The sequence below is a fragment of the Lipotes vexillifer genome, unplaced genomic scaffold (assembly GCF_000442215.2).
Source record: "Lipotes vexillifer unplaced genomic scaffold, Lipotes_vexillifer_v1.1 scaffold433, whole genome shotgun sequence".
NCBI lineage: Eukaryota > Metazoa > Chordata > Mammalia > Artiodactyla > Lipotidae > Lipotes > Lipotes vexillifer.
The window spans coordinates 1,827,708-1,842,982 of NW_006774285.1; the positions used below are offsets into that span (position 1 = coordinate 1,827,708).

Here is a 15,275-nt window from a genome sequence, read left to right on the forward strand (position 1 = left end):
TACCTACGGGTTAGCCAGGGGTTAGCCAGTCTAGTCATACTGTAAACCATAGTGTGGGTAGAAGTGTATTCTGTATGATTCTCATCCTATTTAGACCAGTGAGCCAGTCAAGGCATGTTCTTATGGCAATTAAAGAAGCACCAGAGGGCAAGCTAAATTGTATAAGCATATTTCAAGCTTCTGCTTGACCAAAGCAAGTCACAAAGTGAGCCTAAGTCAAAGGTTGGGGAAGTATATTTCACTTCTAATAAGAGGGACTACAAAGTCTGGATAAAGGGAGGGATGAACAAAATATGACGAAGCTACAGTAATCAAAACAGTGTGGTATTGTCATAAAGACAGACATGTAAACCAGTGGAAGAGAATAGAAAGTTCAGAAATAAATTCTTGTGTACGTATTCATATAACCTTTGACAAGGGTGCCAGGACCACTCAAGGGGGAAAGGATATTCTCTTCAACAAATGGTATTGGGAAAACAGGGTATCCACATGTAAAAGAAAGAAGTTGGACCCTTATATACAAAAAATAACTTAAAATGGATTAAAAACGTAAGACCTATAACTATAAAACTGCTAGGAAAAAACATAGTGGAAAAGCTTCATGTCACTGGATTTGGCAATGATTTTGTGGTTATGACACCAAAAACACAGGCAGCAGAAGCAAAAATAGACAAGTGGGACTATATCAAGCCTAAATACCTTTGTGCGTCAAAGGACATAATCAACAGGGAAAAGGCAGTTTATGGAATGGGAGAGAATATTTGCAAATCATGTATCTGATAAGGTGTTAATATCCAGCATTATAAAGAACTCCTACAACTCCACAAAATATCAAATAACCCAATTTAAAAATGGGCAAAAGACTTAAGTAGACATTTCTTCAAAGCATGACATATACAAATGGCCAATAAGCATATGAAAGATGTTCAGCATCACTAATCAGAGAAATATAAATCCAAACCACAGTGAGATACCACCTCACATATGTTAGGGTGGCTACTATTGCGAAACTAAAGAATAACAAATGTTAGTGGGGGCAGAGAAATTGGAACCCATGTGCACAGTTAGTGGGATTGTAAAATGGTGCAGTCACTATGGAAAATGATGTGGAGGTTCCTCCAAAAATTGAAAACGAAACTACCATATGATCCTACTACTACTTCTGAGTGTGTATCCAAAAGAATCTAAAGCAGGATTTTGAAGAGATATTTGCACACCCATGTTCATAGCAGCATTATTCCTAATAGCCAAGAGGTAGAACCAACCCAAATATCCATTGATGGATGATGGCTAAGCAAAATGTGTTATATGCATAAAATGAATTATTATTCATCCTTAAAAGGAAAGAAATCCTGTTACGTGCTACACCATAGATGAACCTTGAGGATATTATGCCAAGTGAAATAAGCCGGTCACAAAAAGACATACTATATGATTCTACTTGTGCGAGGTATCTAAAGTAGTCAAGTTCATAGAAGCAGAAAGTAGGATGGTGCTTTTAAGGGGCTGGTGCGGGCGGGGGGGAGTAGAAAGGGGAATTGTTTAATGAGTGTAGTTTCAGATTTGCAAGTTGATAAAGTTTTGAAGATCTGTTTTACAACAGTATGCATATACTTAACACTACTGACTGGTACACTTAAAATTGGTTAAGGTGGTACGTTTTATGTTCTGTTCTTTTACAGTGATTAAAAAAATGAGAGAGGGGTGAAGAATTGGGACCAATAACTCTATCTTCCACAGATACTAAAGTTATGATTCCTTTTATCAAGGAATTTACAATTGGCAGGGAGTTAAACTAGTAAATAATAGTAATTCTATGATAAATATTATTATAAGCATAGAATATTATGGGAGCACAGAAATCATGCTTAAAGGAGTCTTAAGGAATGATTAAGAAATGGAGAGAAATTTGTGGTAAACAAAGGGGTAGTTCTTGGTGGATTAAGTGTCTAGAGAGTTTGGCAAGGATCAGATTGTGAAGGGTCTAAAGTGCTAAGGTTTTAGGGGTTTTTTGACTTAGTCCTGAAGGCATTGGGGAGCTATTGATTTTGAGCCTCCCAGTTACATGATTAGAATTCATTTTTAGATAGCTGACAGTGGTATAAAGAAAGATAAATTAGAGATTTTAACAGCTACTCAGACCTTAAAAAGACAAAAAACAAAAAATAATTATTTAAGAACTAGAATCACTAGCAATTGGTGATAGATTAGCTGAATGTAGGGAGTTTCAGGAAAGTGAAAAATTTGGGATGATTTATATTTCTGGCTTGTACAACTATATACAGATATAGACTTGATAAGAAGAGGAATATGTTTGGGTAGAAATAATAGGTGGTTCAGATGTGGACTTTACAGTATTTAGTACTGTGTGCCAAGGACCTATTCTAGATGCTGGGGATACAACATTGAACAAAGGAAACAGATTCCTCCTCCAGTAGCACTTACAATCTTGGTGACTATAAGAAATAAACAAACTGTATAATATGTTAGATTGTGATTATTATTATTATTATTTTGTGTGTGTGTGTGTGGGGGTACACGGGCCTCTCACTGTTGTGGCCTCTCCCGTTGCGGAGCACAGGCTCCGGACGCACGGGCTCAGCAGCCATGGCTCACGGGCCCAGCTGCTCCGCGGCATGTGGGATCTTCCCGGACCGGGGCACGAACCTGTGTCCCCTGCATCGGCAAGCGGACTCTCAACCACTGCACCACCAGGGAAGCCCAGATTTTGATTTTTTTTTTTTAAGCCGAAACAAATCCCAGAAGAGGAATTGAGGGACAGTTTAAAGTAGGGTGATCAGTGAACACCTCACCTAGAAAGTCTTTAAACAAAAACCTGATGAAGGTGAATATAGCTATTTAGAGTGTTCCAGATGGAGTAACAGTAGGTAAAAAGGCCTGATGTGTTTAAGGAACAGCAGAGAGGTCAGTTGAGGGAGAAGGGTAAGTATTAGAGGAAGACTAATAAGAAATGAGATTGGCGAAGTAATAGGTATTGGGGGGTAGGCTGATGTAAGGTACCATAAGAAATAAGAATAACTTTTATGATGTTACCCAAGTGTGATTCTTTTTTCCTTAGGAATTAAAAGTTTATTTTCATTATCTAGGTCTTGTTAAGACCGTATCTTAGTATCCTGTACCTGATTTTTGTTACAGCACTTACCATAACTGTAATTAAATAATTGTGCTTAGCATAGTGTCGTGTGCTTTGCTATAAAATACTTTTTGAATAAAGCATTTTATACTTTTGAATAAAGGAATGACACTTGCCTTCACTTGGTGGTTTAGTATATCTGAATATAATACTAAATTTAATGCAGAGTTGTTTTGAATGTGTGTGGGTGGGGAGAGTGACATGTATGTTTTGTTTTAAGCATTTAGAGTTAGGTTTGCCTTTGGTTACTTTTTTTTTTTCTTTTGTCTATTTTGTAATATAGGTTCCTTGCCACTGCTGAAAAGCAATAATAAAATTGAGTTTATTTTAAATGAGCATTAGCAATGGTGTCTTTGGATGGATGGTTTTCTAAGTGTATTAGTTAACAAGTCTCTTACCTTGGTTTGGTGATTATTTTAGATTTATATGTCGACCCTAGAACAGCACGGGTTCACTTATTTTTTTCAGTAGTAAATACTGTATAGTACTGCATGATCCATGGTTGGTCAAATCTGTGGATTCAGAACCTTGCATATGGAGGATGGACTAGGTTATATGGGGATTTTCCATTGCATGGGGAGGGTTGGCACCCCTAACCCCCCTGTGTTGTTCAAGGGTCAACTGTACTCTTACATCAAAGCAAATGTCTGTAGTTTCTGTAATTACTCAGCCGTAGTTATTCAAATAGACTTAGTATTTTAATCAGAAGAAACAAGCTTAATTTATTTATTAAATAATGCAAATAATTTTATTTCCTATAATCATCAATTATATCTCAATAAGGCAGGAACAAAAAAATTGGCTAAATGCAGTGTGGTATCTTGGATTGGACTCTGGAATATAAAAAGGGCATAAGTGGAAAAATCTGGTGAAGAAATGAAAGACTGGCGTTAGTTAATGTAGTAATGTGCCAATGTTAATTACTTGTTTGACAAATGTAACATGATTATGTAAGATGTTAGGGGAAACTGGGTGAAGGGTATATGGGAACTTTCTATACTATCTTTGTAACTGTTCTGTAAATTCAAAATTATTCTGAAAATAAGTTTTTTTTTTTTTTAAAGCAACAAAAGCTACTGGGATGGGGAAGAATACAGTAATCACTAATTAATGTATAGAATTCATAAATTTTAAAAATTTAAGAGTAAAATGATTCAGGTAATACAGAATGGTATCATAAATTTAGAAAAAGCAAAGATCCTTGCTTAATTACTCTAGTCCCGTTCCCTGGAAGTAACCAGGTTTTGTTTGTTTTTTATTTTTGTTTTTTAATTTTTTGTTTATTCTGGTGGTTACTGCCATAATTCCAGAGATGCTTATACCTCTAGGCCTTGATTGATCAACTTTAGACAGTGTCTGCTGACTCTTTACCACGAAAGATTTGTTTTATTAGTTATATTATTATTATTATTTTTTTTTTTTTTGCGGTACACGGACCTCTCACTGTTGTGGCCTCTCCCGTTGTGGAGCACAGGCTCTGGACATGCAGGCTTAGCGGCCATGGCTCATGGGCCCAGCCGCTTCGCGGCATGTGGGATCTTCCCGGACCGGGACACGAACCCATGTCCCCTGCATCGGCAGGCGGACTCTCAACCACTGCGCCACCAGGGAAGCCCTTGCATGTAACTTTGATTCTAGGATGCCTTCAGTTGTAAGACCCATCATTGCTTTAAAAAACTATTCATTGGGGATGGGGGGGCAGTACATTTAATGATTGGTTAATTGAATTCAGCCCAATTTCAGAAATACTAAAATGAGAAAATGTATTTGTAGTTAATGTTTTTATATAGAGGGGGAAACAAACAAAAAAATTAGGTCATCTTTAATTCTATTGTACACCTAGATTTTTTTTCACCAAAGTAACCTTTCTTTTTTTCTTTAAAAAAAATTGAGACTATAAGCCTGCCTTTTCCTTCAAACCCACTCCCCCACCTTTATTTATTTTGGTGGCTATATCATAATTGTATGTGTGGGTGTACCTAACTTGTTTAACTGGTTCCTTTCTTTGCAGCTTTTTCTATTATAAGCAGTACTGTGAAGAACATTTCTTATAGCTGAATCTTTGTTCATATCTGTGGGTTTTGGGGTTTTTTTCCCCTTTAGATGATGAGGTGGAACTTCTGGGTTAAAGAGAATGTACATTTTTGTGATATAACTTCGTAAAAAAGAAAAGCAACTTGACTTTTTTTTGGCTATAAATCATTACTAAAATATAACTTTTTCTTCTTTATTAGTGAACACTTGTCCTGCTCTTTCACCTTTTTCTTGCATGGAGACAGCAATGTTTGTACCAGTGTGGAAATTAACCAACATCAACCTGTATATCTTCTTAGTGAAGAACATATCACCCTTGCTCAACAGTCTAATAGCCCATTTCAAGGTAGATTATTTTATTGGCTTAGTTATTTGATCTTTTATTGTTTCAAGAAAAAAATTCTTACTGAAATTGGTAGCGATTAATGAGATTTCCCCCGATCTTTAGCCTAATGATGATTCTGATGTAGTTTACTTCTTTCCCATTTGAGTATTAAGTCAATGAAATAAGTTTTTTAATACAAATATTTTAAAAATTTCTTGTACATGAATGTTAGCGTAATTTAAAGTGTTTCTTTAAATAGCCTCTAGATGGTGTACATGTTTACATTTTCAAAGTTATCTTGTGTTTCAGGTCACATAAGCCATTTTTAACATAGGTACACAGAACTTTTGATAATAATTCTTACTGTGAAAGTGGTTGAACTCTAGAGGAAATATTTTATAAGATTGATGATTTGTTTTTAAGAACTGGCAGTACGTTCTTGTTTTAATTCTAAGCCTAGTATTTGCTTTTTAAAAATTTACATGGCAGCATATAATAAATACTTAGATTTATTTACCACACACACACACACACACACACACAATTTTTCCTCAAATTGCTTTTCCTTAGGGGAAAGTCAAGAGAAGTTGAAGGATATACAAGTATTCCCAGTTATGTAGGAATTCTGTCCATCTCAGATTTTTGGGTAGACAAAATTCTAAGTTTTTTATAATAAACTCAGTGTTGTACTTTATCTTCGAAATAATGAAGTACAATAAATTGATTTTCTCTGGAATTGATCATTATGGATTTCCTTTTCTTCCTTTTTTTGAATTGCATAATTACTTGCCATACTGTTCAATGTCATCTTATTTGGTATAATCATCTTTAGGTACTTACTTGATATCTGTTTTGGGTTTCTAGTTATCTTAAGCCCATTTGGACTAAATGGCACTCTCACAGGACAGGCATTCAAGATGTCTGATTCAGCTACAAAAAAATTGATTGGTGAATGGAAACAGTTCTATCCTGTCTCATCTTGTTTGAAGGAGATGTCTGAAGAAAAACAGGAAGATATGGATTGGGAAGATGATTCTTTAGCTGCAGTAGAAGTTCTTGTTGGTAGGGATTCCGAGTATTTAATCCTAAGGGGGGAAATATGTGACTATATGTATTAGTTAGATTTTGCTGAATAATAATAACTCTGATACCTTAGTGGTTTTTAACAGCAAATATTTATTTCTTCCTTATTTCCTGCTTACAGTACATAAGGGCTGCAGTTTGGTTGTGGTTTGGCTCCTTGTGTCTTCTCATCCTTCAGCCTAGGTTCAAGGAGTACCCCAGTATCTGGGAGATATTATTCTTACAAGAACAGAGTCCCTATTATTCAATAGGGACTGAGCCTAACCATATAAGTGTATTTAAAGCTTCTGCTAGGGATATGATGTATGTTGCATCTGTTCACACTCCGTTAGGTAAAACTAGTCATATGGCCAAACCAAAGTCATTAGGGCAGGGAAATATATTCCACCTAGAGGGAAAAATGCTAAAGGTGGGAAGAAAATAATTATGAATGAATAATATTTGGAGGTTGGAAAGTTGACAGCGTGTGTGATGCAGTATTTTAACATTTGGTAAAGCTGTTGCCTCTGATAAAAGACAGGAAACGTATACCAGAAGGACTTGTAGCTTTGATTTGCTTTGTCCAGGTCAGCACTATTTAGGTTGGCTTTATTATATTTATCTTCTTACTTAGGGACCTAGGTTAACAAGGTAAACTATATTTGAGACATGCCAGAGACAAGGCAGAGGACATAAAGTAGGAGAGGCTGCATTGATCCTGCAAGTACATCTGAAGTTCCTATTGGGTTGTGGCATCTATCTCATGCGCTTACATTCCAGAGCAAGTTGCACAGCCCAGCTTAACAATGAGGTGAAGATGTATACTCCACCTTAGAGAGACATGGGAGGTGTGGGGAATGTATGGGTGAACAGATAATTGGTTTGAGCAGATTAGAATTTGCAACACTGTATTTATTGGATTCATATGGTAAATGTTATGTATGAGATTACCTTATTTTTTTAATAAAAGAAATATCAGTATTCAATTTCAATAAATTTATTACTAGAGTAGTTGTGTCAAAAACAAAAACAAAACACAAACATATATTTGGCTTTTTAAATAGAGGCATATAAAGAAGAAAACAGAAAATGGTCCGTATTTCTAGTGCCAGTTACCTTTGTTAAAGTTTTAAAATAAACTTGGTCAACTTTGCAAATAAAGATCTTTTTTTGTAAAAGAAATACACATTCATGGTTAGAAAATCCAAAAGCAAAAAGAGAAAGCTGCTTTCTTCTAAGTCTCTGTCTGTCACTAAAGGTAACCACTACTACCAGGCTCTTGTGCCTTGTTCAAGAAAAACCTTATGCCAGAAAGAGTACATTTTTAAAAGTACATTAAATGTATTTTTATTTTAACAAGTGTGATCATATTATATCTACTTTGCCATTACTGCACTTTTGAGTGAAACTAATCCCACTACAGTCACAATAGTAATTGATTTTCTTATCCTTTTTTTTTTCCTTTTAGCTGGTGTCCGAATGATCTACCCAGCATGCTTTGTTCTAGTCCCTCAGTCAGACATTCCTACTCCTAGCTCTGTGGGATCCTCTCACTGTTCAGCTTCTTGCTTGGGTGTCCACCAAGTGCCTGCTTCCACAAGAGATCCTGCTATGTCTTCAGTTACTCTTACACCACCTACATCTCCTGAGGAAGTTCAAACAGGTATTGTACTAGTTTGTTTCATTAGCTCTAGTGATAAATCTGTTATCTTGAATATAGTAAACACTTAAAAAATAATTATTTTGGAATAATTTCAAACTTACTAAAGTGTTTGTAAGTACAGTGCAAGGAACTCTTCTCATTCAGATTCCCAAACTGTTAACATTTGCTCCATCACCCTCTGTCTATGCATACATTCCTTATAACTGATCTTTTTCTGAACCATTTGAGAAAAAGCTGCAGACATGATGATGCCCCATCATGGGATGATGCCCATCACCCCTAAGTACTCAGTCTGTTTCCCAAAATTAAGTACACTTTCCTATATGACTACCATTTAATCTTCCAAGTCAGGAAATTAACACTGATATAACACTATCATCCAGTTCCCATTCCCTGTTCAAATTTTTTTTTTTTTTGCTCTCTGTATTTTAAGTAAAGTGACATGCTTTTTTGCCTCAGAATATAAGTAGGCTTTCCAGATAGCTACTGGTAAGTTATCTATCCAGCTGTCTATCTTACCAGGGCAAGTTATATCAGAAATTTAAAAAAACAAAAACAAAATAATGTTATTTTAAACCTACCTTTATTCTCCTACAGCCTGTTCTTTTTTGTTTTCAGTTGATCCTCAGTCTGCCCAGAAATGGATCACATTTTCTTCAGTATCTGATGGCTTCAGCTCTGATAGTACTAGCCATCATGGTGGGAAAATACCCAGAAAATTAGCAAATCATGTGGTGGATAGAGTTTGGCAAGAATGTAATTTGAACAGAGCACAGAACAAGTATGTATTTTCATCTTCAAGTTTTAAAATTTCATGTTGGTAGTTACTTGTAGATAAGAGATATTTAAAGTATAAACTGTTATTCATATGATTTTAATTGAAAAAATGGATTTTTAAAAATTCAACTTTAATGCTTAATTCAGGGTTACAAAAAATTTTATGAATTCTAAAGAGTTTTATAATTTCAAATCTTAGGAGGAAGTATTCGGCTTCATCAGGTGGTCTATGTGAAGAAGAGACAGCTGATAAAGTAGCATCCTGGGATTTTGTTGAAGCTACACAAAGAACAAATTGCAGCTGTTTGAGGTAGATTTTTTTTTCTTTTCCATTTGGTTGATGTCGGTATATACACGTATGTGTGGTAGTTTCTTATGCTGTTGCATACTTAGGCCCCACTTTGTTTGAGATACCTTACGTAAACACAGTTAGGATTTTTTCCAAAAGAAAAATGTATGAGGAAAATAAAAATTCAGTAATACGGAGCTGATTGTAGAAGGACATACAAATGTATAGGTTCTTATACAGTTACCAGAGCTGGACTGTGAAAGCTTCGATTCATAGCCAAATAAAAGAATTTTATACTGATTTATGGAATATATAGCATCTATAAGGTAAGAGGAACACAAGTCTCTTGAGAAAAGTGTTCATAAATGGCACTGTGCTTGAGAAATTTCTCCCAAGCATTCTCATAGAAAAGATGATATATGATATACTGAGATAAAATTTTTCTCAGTCTTTTTTATAGTAAATACAATATTGGGTTTTGTGCAGCAGTTTCTTATAACATCCCTTTGGTCAAGCTGTAGGTGAAATGCTGAACTAAGATTCAGAAAATAAGATTCTACAAGGGACCAAAGCTGTACTGTAAAAATACAGGCTTTCTAATAGACTGTGTTGGTTGAAAGGTTGGTAGAAGAATGGATGTACTTGGAATTTTTTAGGCAATGATATTTATTTTATATATTGGGGATTTTGATGAGATTTATCACAGGCCTAAAGATTATGTTGCCTAGAGTTTATTATTTTATTCTACAGATTAAAGATAGATCATATGTTTTTGCAGTCAAGTAAATAAATAATGGCATTGACATCCCTAACCATGACTTACAAATAAATGCACAGTTGGCCACCCCTTCTTGTCATGGCTGTGAGCCAAAGGGATGGAGTGCTTGCAGGTTAGGGCTAAGGTTTTTCTTACATTAGCTCTGTTTGATTGAGTGCAGTGACAGACTCAAGTGTTCTGATGTGTTTTTGCATAGATTGTTTTCTTTTATATAGATTCTTTGGATTAAAGACTGTACAATTTTTTAAAGTCTGGTAACCTTGTTAAAAACTTGCCTCTGTTGTTGACAAGAGAGATTGGAATAAAAATATGGATAGATTAGCTCCTGTTTAACAGTTTAAAGTAGTAAAAACCACACTCACCTTGAGGGGAAAAAAAACCAAACTTAGTCTTTTTTTTTTTTTTGGCCGCGTTGGGTCTTCGTTGCTGTGCGTGGGTTTTTCTCTAGTTGGCAGCGAGCAGGGGCTACTCTTCGCTGCAGTGCGTGGGCTTCTCATTGCGGTGGCTTCTCTTGTTGCGGAGCATGGGCTCTGGGCATGCGGGCTCAGTAGTTGTGGCTCGCGGGCTCTAGAGTGCAGGCTCAGTAGTTGCACATGGGATTAGTTGCTCTGCGGCATGTGGGATCTTCTTGGACCAGGGCTGGAACCCGTGTCCCCTGCATTGGCAGGCAGATTCGTACCCAAATAATGCATTGAAGCCCTGCATTTCAAGACTAAGTTTGGGAAGTCCCAAACTTACTCTTGAAATGCAGGGCTTCAATGCATTATTTGACTAAGACCAGGGGTTGTTGGCAAACTACAATCTGTTGACCCCATTTGGCTCACCTATTTTATATGGTGTGTGAGCTGAAATGATTTTTACAGTTGTAAATATTTGAAAATAATGAAAGGAAAATATTTTTCGAAAGTTATGTGAAATTCAAATTTTAGTGTCCATAGATAAGAATTTATTGGGACAGAGCCACATCTGTTCATACACATATTAACTGGCTGCTTTTACAGAGTTGAGTGGTTACAAGACAGACTGTATGGCCCCCCAGAGTCTAAAATGTTTACCATCTGGTCCTTTACCAAAAAAGTTTGCCAATCCCTGGTCTAAGACCGATAGAATGCTTAAATGAAATTAGACTTTTCTTTCACTGTTTTGGCATTTTTATCAAGCAGCTCTTCTTTTTTAGTTTCTAACCTAGGCATTGCTTTATTCTTTTTGAAAGATTTGGGTTTTAAGTCTATTTGTCTAGAATAGTTGTAGAGGAAGACACTCAAAATGCATGTTGGTAAACGTAAGTTTTAATTCTTGCTCTAAGCCGAACTTTTATTTTTAAAAACATACTTTCTTTCCTAATTCCAGAACTTCCTCCTAGGTATTTAGAGCTTTGATATGATGAAATTTCCTATAATCTATATGTTCCCTAGCTTTGGTAAATTTACCCTTCTAGTAAATATAGTGTTTCTAATCATTTACTTTATTTTTTTCATTCACTTTTTTTTTTTTTTTACTACTGCATATTGTAGATTCCTCCTGTACCCCTGCCTCTCCCCCGCAAATCTGGTTCTCTTCTTTAGTTCATAAGTAAGGCTTGAAACAGACTTGGAGCCACCCTGTTATGTGTATCCTCTCCTGGTATAGAATATAGGAGGTAGCGCATACATTGATAACTGACTGTACTAGTCAGCCAGTCTGTTCTCAAATCTATCCCTACATTTTCCCTGCTCTGTTCTGTTTTGCAGGGAGTTAGAATTCCTAGGCTCCCTTGCTTTTAACATGTGTTTTTTGGTTTCCCCCCCCCAGTTTTATTGCGATATAACTGACAAATGATATTGTATGATTTTAAGATGTCAGTGTGATGATTTGATTAGGCTTACTTGCTTTTTGGAGTTGGCTAGTTGGAGGCACTAAGAGAAGATTGGTTGATAAGAGGAGGAAAGAAGCCAGGGTATTTCCCCACCCCTTTTTTGAGCCAACTTCAGCAACAGCTCTGTGTCCCATTAACAGCCCCTTCTTCTGTGGTTCCCGTTACCATTGGGCAGTTCCTGCTGTGGTTGTAGCACCATCCCGAGCGTCTGTGATCTGATGAGATTACTTCATCTTACTGTCCTTTCAGCCACAGAAGTGATTGAAGCTCCCCTCCTGTTCCTGCTTTCTCCGTTACCTCATTTTCCTCTGTTTTGTTTTTTGATAAATGATTGTAGTACATTTACTCTGTGTGAAAGATAGGACTGGACTCTTAGAAATTGATTTGAAAAAAAATTGCATAAGTATAAGCAGTTTGCATGATGTATATGTGATTTTAAGAAATTTAAATTATACAAATAGGCTGAAGTACTGCTTGACCACTCTCTTTCCAAAGCCTACTCTCTCCCTAGAAGTAACTACTTGCCAATTAGGTATTATCCTTTCATGCTTTTCTCTGTAATATTGTATGTATATGTGTTTCTCCTCCCAACACATGAACATAATACAGATGTATTTGGCAGTTTATTTTTTCACTTCATGTGCCTTAGATCGCTCCATTCTAGTTACTTGTGGATCTGCTTTATTGTTTTAAAAAAACTTCTTGGCATTCCACTGAATGGAAGTACCATAGTGTATTTAATCATTCTGGGTTTGATGGACAAATAGGTTGTTTCCAAAGGTTTTTTTGTTTGTGTTTACTTTTTAAAAAATCATACTTTTCTGACTATTAGTTATTTATTAGACTTTTTTTTTTGACACTCTGTGATAGACGATGTCCAAGGCTCAGGATACATTAGTGAACAAGGCTCCTGCTGTTGTGAAGCCTTCATGCTAAGGGGAGTGGGGCAGATAATTAGTTTTCAAAAAAAATTCTTAATCCTTTTAAAATTTAAGAGTGGTGAGTGCTAAGAAGGAAATAAAATTAGGTGGGTGATATGATAGAGAGTTGTGGGCAAGGGGGCTATTTAAATACTTTGCTTGTGACTTCAGAAAGCTTCTACCAGTTTCACTCCCACTTCTTGCATATAAGAGTGCTGGTTTTTCTTATGCTTTCACTGATCTGAGAGCTGTCCTTAAAATTATTTTTTTCCCATTATAGTAAGTGAAAAGCATAAAATTGTTCTAATTGGCATTTTTCAGTTGTTAGTGAGATTAAAAACTGCACATTTATGGATATTAGGCTTTAGTCTCATGGAATGTTCATAAGAAAATTAGCACTTAGCAAGCTGTATAAGTAGAAAGCAATACAATAAATTTTAGATATTAACACTAAAATACTAGGAACTTCAATTAATAGGAAAAATAATTAAAGGAATCACTCTGTGATACTTTCAGGACAACAACTTTTTTAGAAAGATTCTCCAACTTGGTTGATTTCTAATATGAAATTCAGTTGTCTCTAAAGAAGACTAGCTTTTAGGGAAAGGTCTATATAGAAGAAAGGAACTATGATTTAATGTTACCAAAGTTTTGGAGAGCCATTGCTATTCGTATATAGCCCAAATTAATAGTTTCTTTGCCTTATGGAAGGACAAAGGAATGTATGGCTGTTTACTTTTCACATCCCTTGTATACTTGGAATGTAACCAGGTAGCTCACCTCAGATTATTGGAGATTGTTTTTCTCCTTAGTGCCTTGCATAACTTGATGAATTCTTAAGCTTTTGGTTTCAAAACTCATTTACACTCTTAAAAATTATAGGGTATCCGAACATGCTTTTATTTATGTGGGTCACGTCTATTTATATCATTTTAGGGAAATTTTAAAGCAGTGCTTAGTTTATTTAAAAAATAACAAAAACCAGTACAAATTAACATGAATAAAATACTTTTATAGAAATCAACTATATCTTCCAAAGCAAAAAGCAGGTTAGAGGACTTCCCTGGTGACGCAGTGGTTAAGAATCTGCCTGCCAAAAACGCAGGGGACACGGGTTCAAGCCTTGGTCCAGGAAGATCCCACATGCCGGGGAGCACCTAAGCCCATGCGCCACAACTATTGAGCCCACGTGCCGCAACTACTGAAGCCCACGTGCATAGAGCTTGTGCTCCGCAACAAGAGAAGCCACCACAATGAGAAGCCTGTGCACTGCAATGAAGAGTAGCCCCCAGTTGCCGCAACTAGAGAAAGCCCGCACACAGCAACAAAGACCCAACGCAGCCAAGAATAAATTAAAAAAACAAAAAACTATATGTCATAAAATAACCTTAAAAAAAAACAGATTAGAAGAGATAGTTGACATTCTTTCCTTCATAAATGTCTTTAAAAATTGGTGGATATTTTACACTTACAGCACATCTCAATTTGTACTCTCCACGTTTTGAGTTCCTAGTTAGCCACGTGTGACTTTGGATACCATTCTTGGACAGCACAGCTTTAGAAATAGAGTTCAAAATAGGACTAATGTCTGGATATAGGCAAAAAAATATACATACACACACATATATAAATGTCTGATATAGAAAAGACAGGTTTCTAGTCAATATATTATTTTCTAACAACTGGAGGAGCTGCATTTCCTCATAAGGAAATGTGGTCCTTGTCATTGAAAATATTCGAAGAGGGGTTGGTTAGAGAAGGGGTTATTCTTACATTGGATAGAACCTACTGTTTGTTTTTTAACGACCAATAACTTTATTAAATTTTTTAAAATTCTATTTAAAAAATTTAAATAATGCACACGAATATAAAACTTAAAATGACAGGTTCTCCCTGTTATGCATGTATGTAGATCTGCCTGCCTGTTTTCTTTTCCACAAGTGGAATCATGCTTTGTATACTGTTCTTCAATGTGCTTTTTTTGAAAAACAGTTATCCTGGGTATCTTTCCTTATTAGCACATATAGTTCCACTCTCTTTTTTCTTTTAAGTTCATAGTACTCCATGATACTGTTGAGGTATAATGCTTTATTTGGCCAGTCACCCGTGCTGCACTCTTGCTGAAGATTTATTTTTTTGTGGTATGCGGGCCTCTCACTGTTGCGGCCTCTCCCGTTGCGGAGCACAGGCTCCGGATGCACAGGCTCAGCGGCCATGGCTCACGGGCCCAGCCGCTCCACAGCACGTGGGATCCTCCCAGACCGGGGCACGAACCCGCGTCCCCTGCGTCGGCAGGTGGACTGTCAACCACTGCGCCACCAGGGAATCCCTCTTGCTGAAGATTTTTAAAGCAAATCTTAAATACCGTCATTTCACTCCTACTTCAGTATGCAACTCTAAAAAATGTTAATATTTTCT

At 36.2% G+C, this 15,275-nt stretch overlaps 1 protein-coding gene across 1 annotated transcript in view; it reads left to right on the plus strand.

The window, feature by feature from the left end:
- LOC103091436 (mediator of RNA polymerase II transcription subunit 13) overlaps nucleotides 1–15,275 on the plus strand; it is a gene marked incomplete at its 3' end in the record, with an annotated part of 58,055 nt that overhangs the window by 21,022 nt on the left and 21,758 nt on the right. Inside the window, exons 4-8 of the mRNA XM_007449088.1 lie at nucleotides 5,389–5,534; nucleotides 6,378–6,575; nucleotides 8,044–8,238; nucleotides 8,857–9,019; nucleotides 9,215–9,325. Of these exons, the coding sequence (XP_007449150.1) occupies nucleotides 5,389–5,534; nucleotides 6,378–6,575; nucleotides 8,044–8,238; nucleotides 8,857–9,019; nucleotides 9,215–9,325 (813 nt within the window). The remainder of the gene's footprint in view (nucleotides 1–5,388; nucleotides 5,535–6,377; nucleotides 6,576–8,043; nucleotides 8,239–8,856; nucleotides 9,020–9,214; nucleotides 9,326–15,275) is intronic.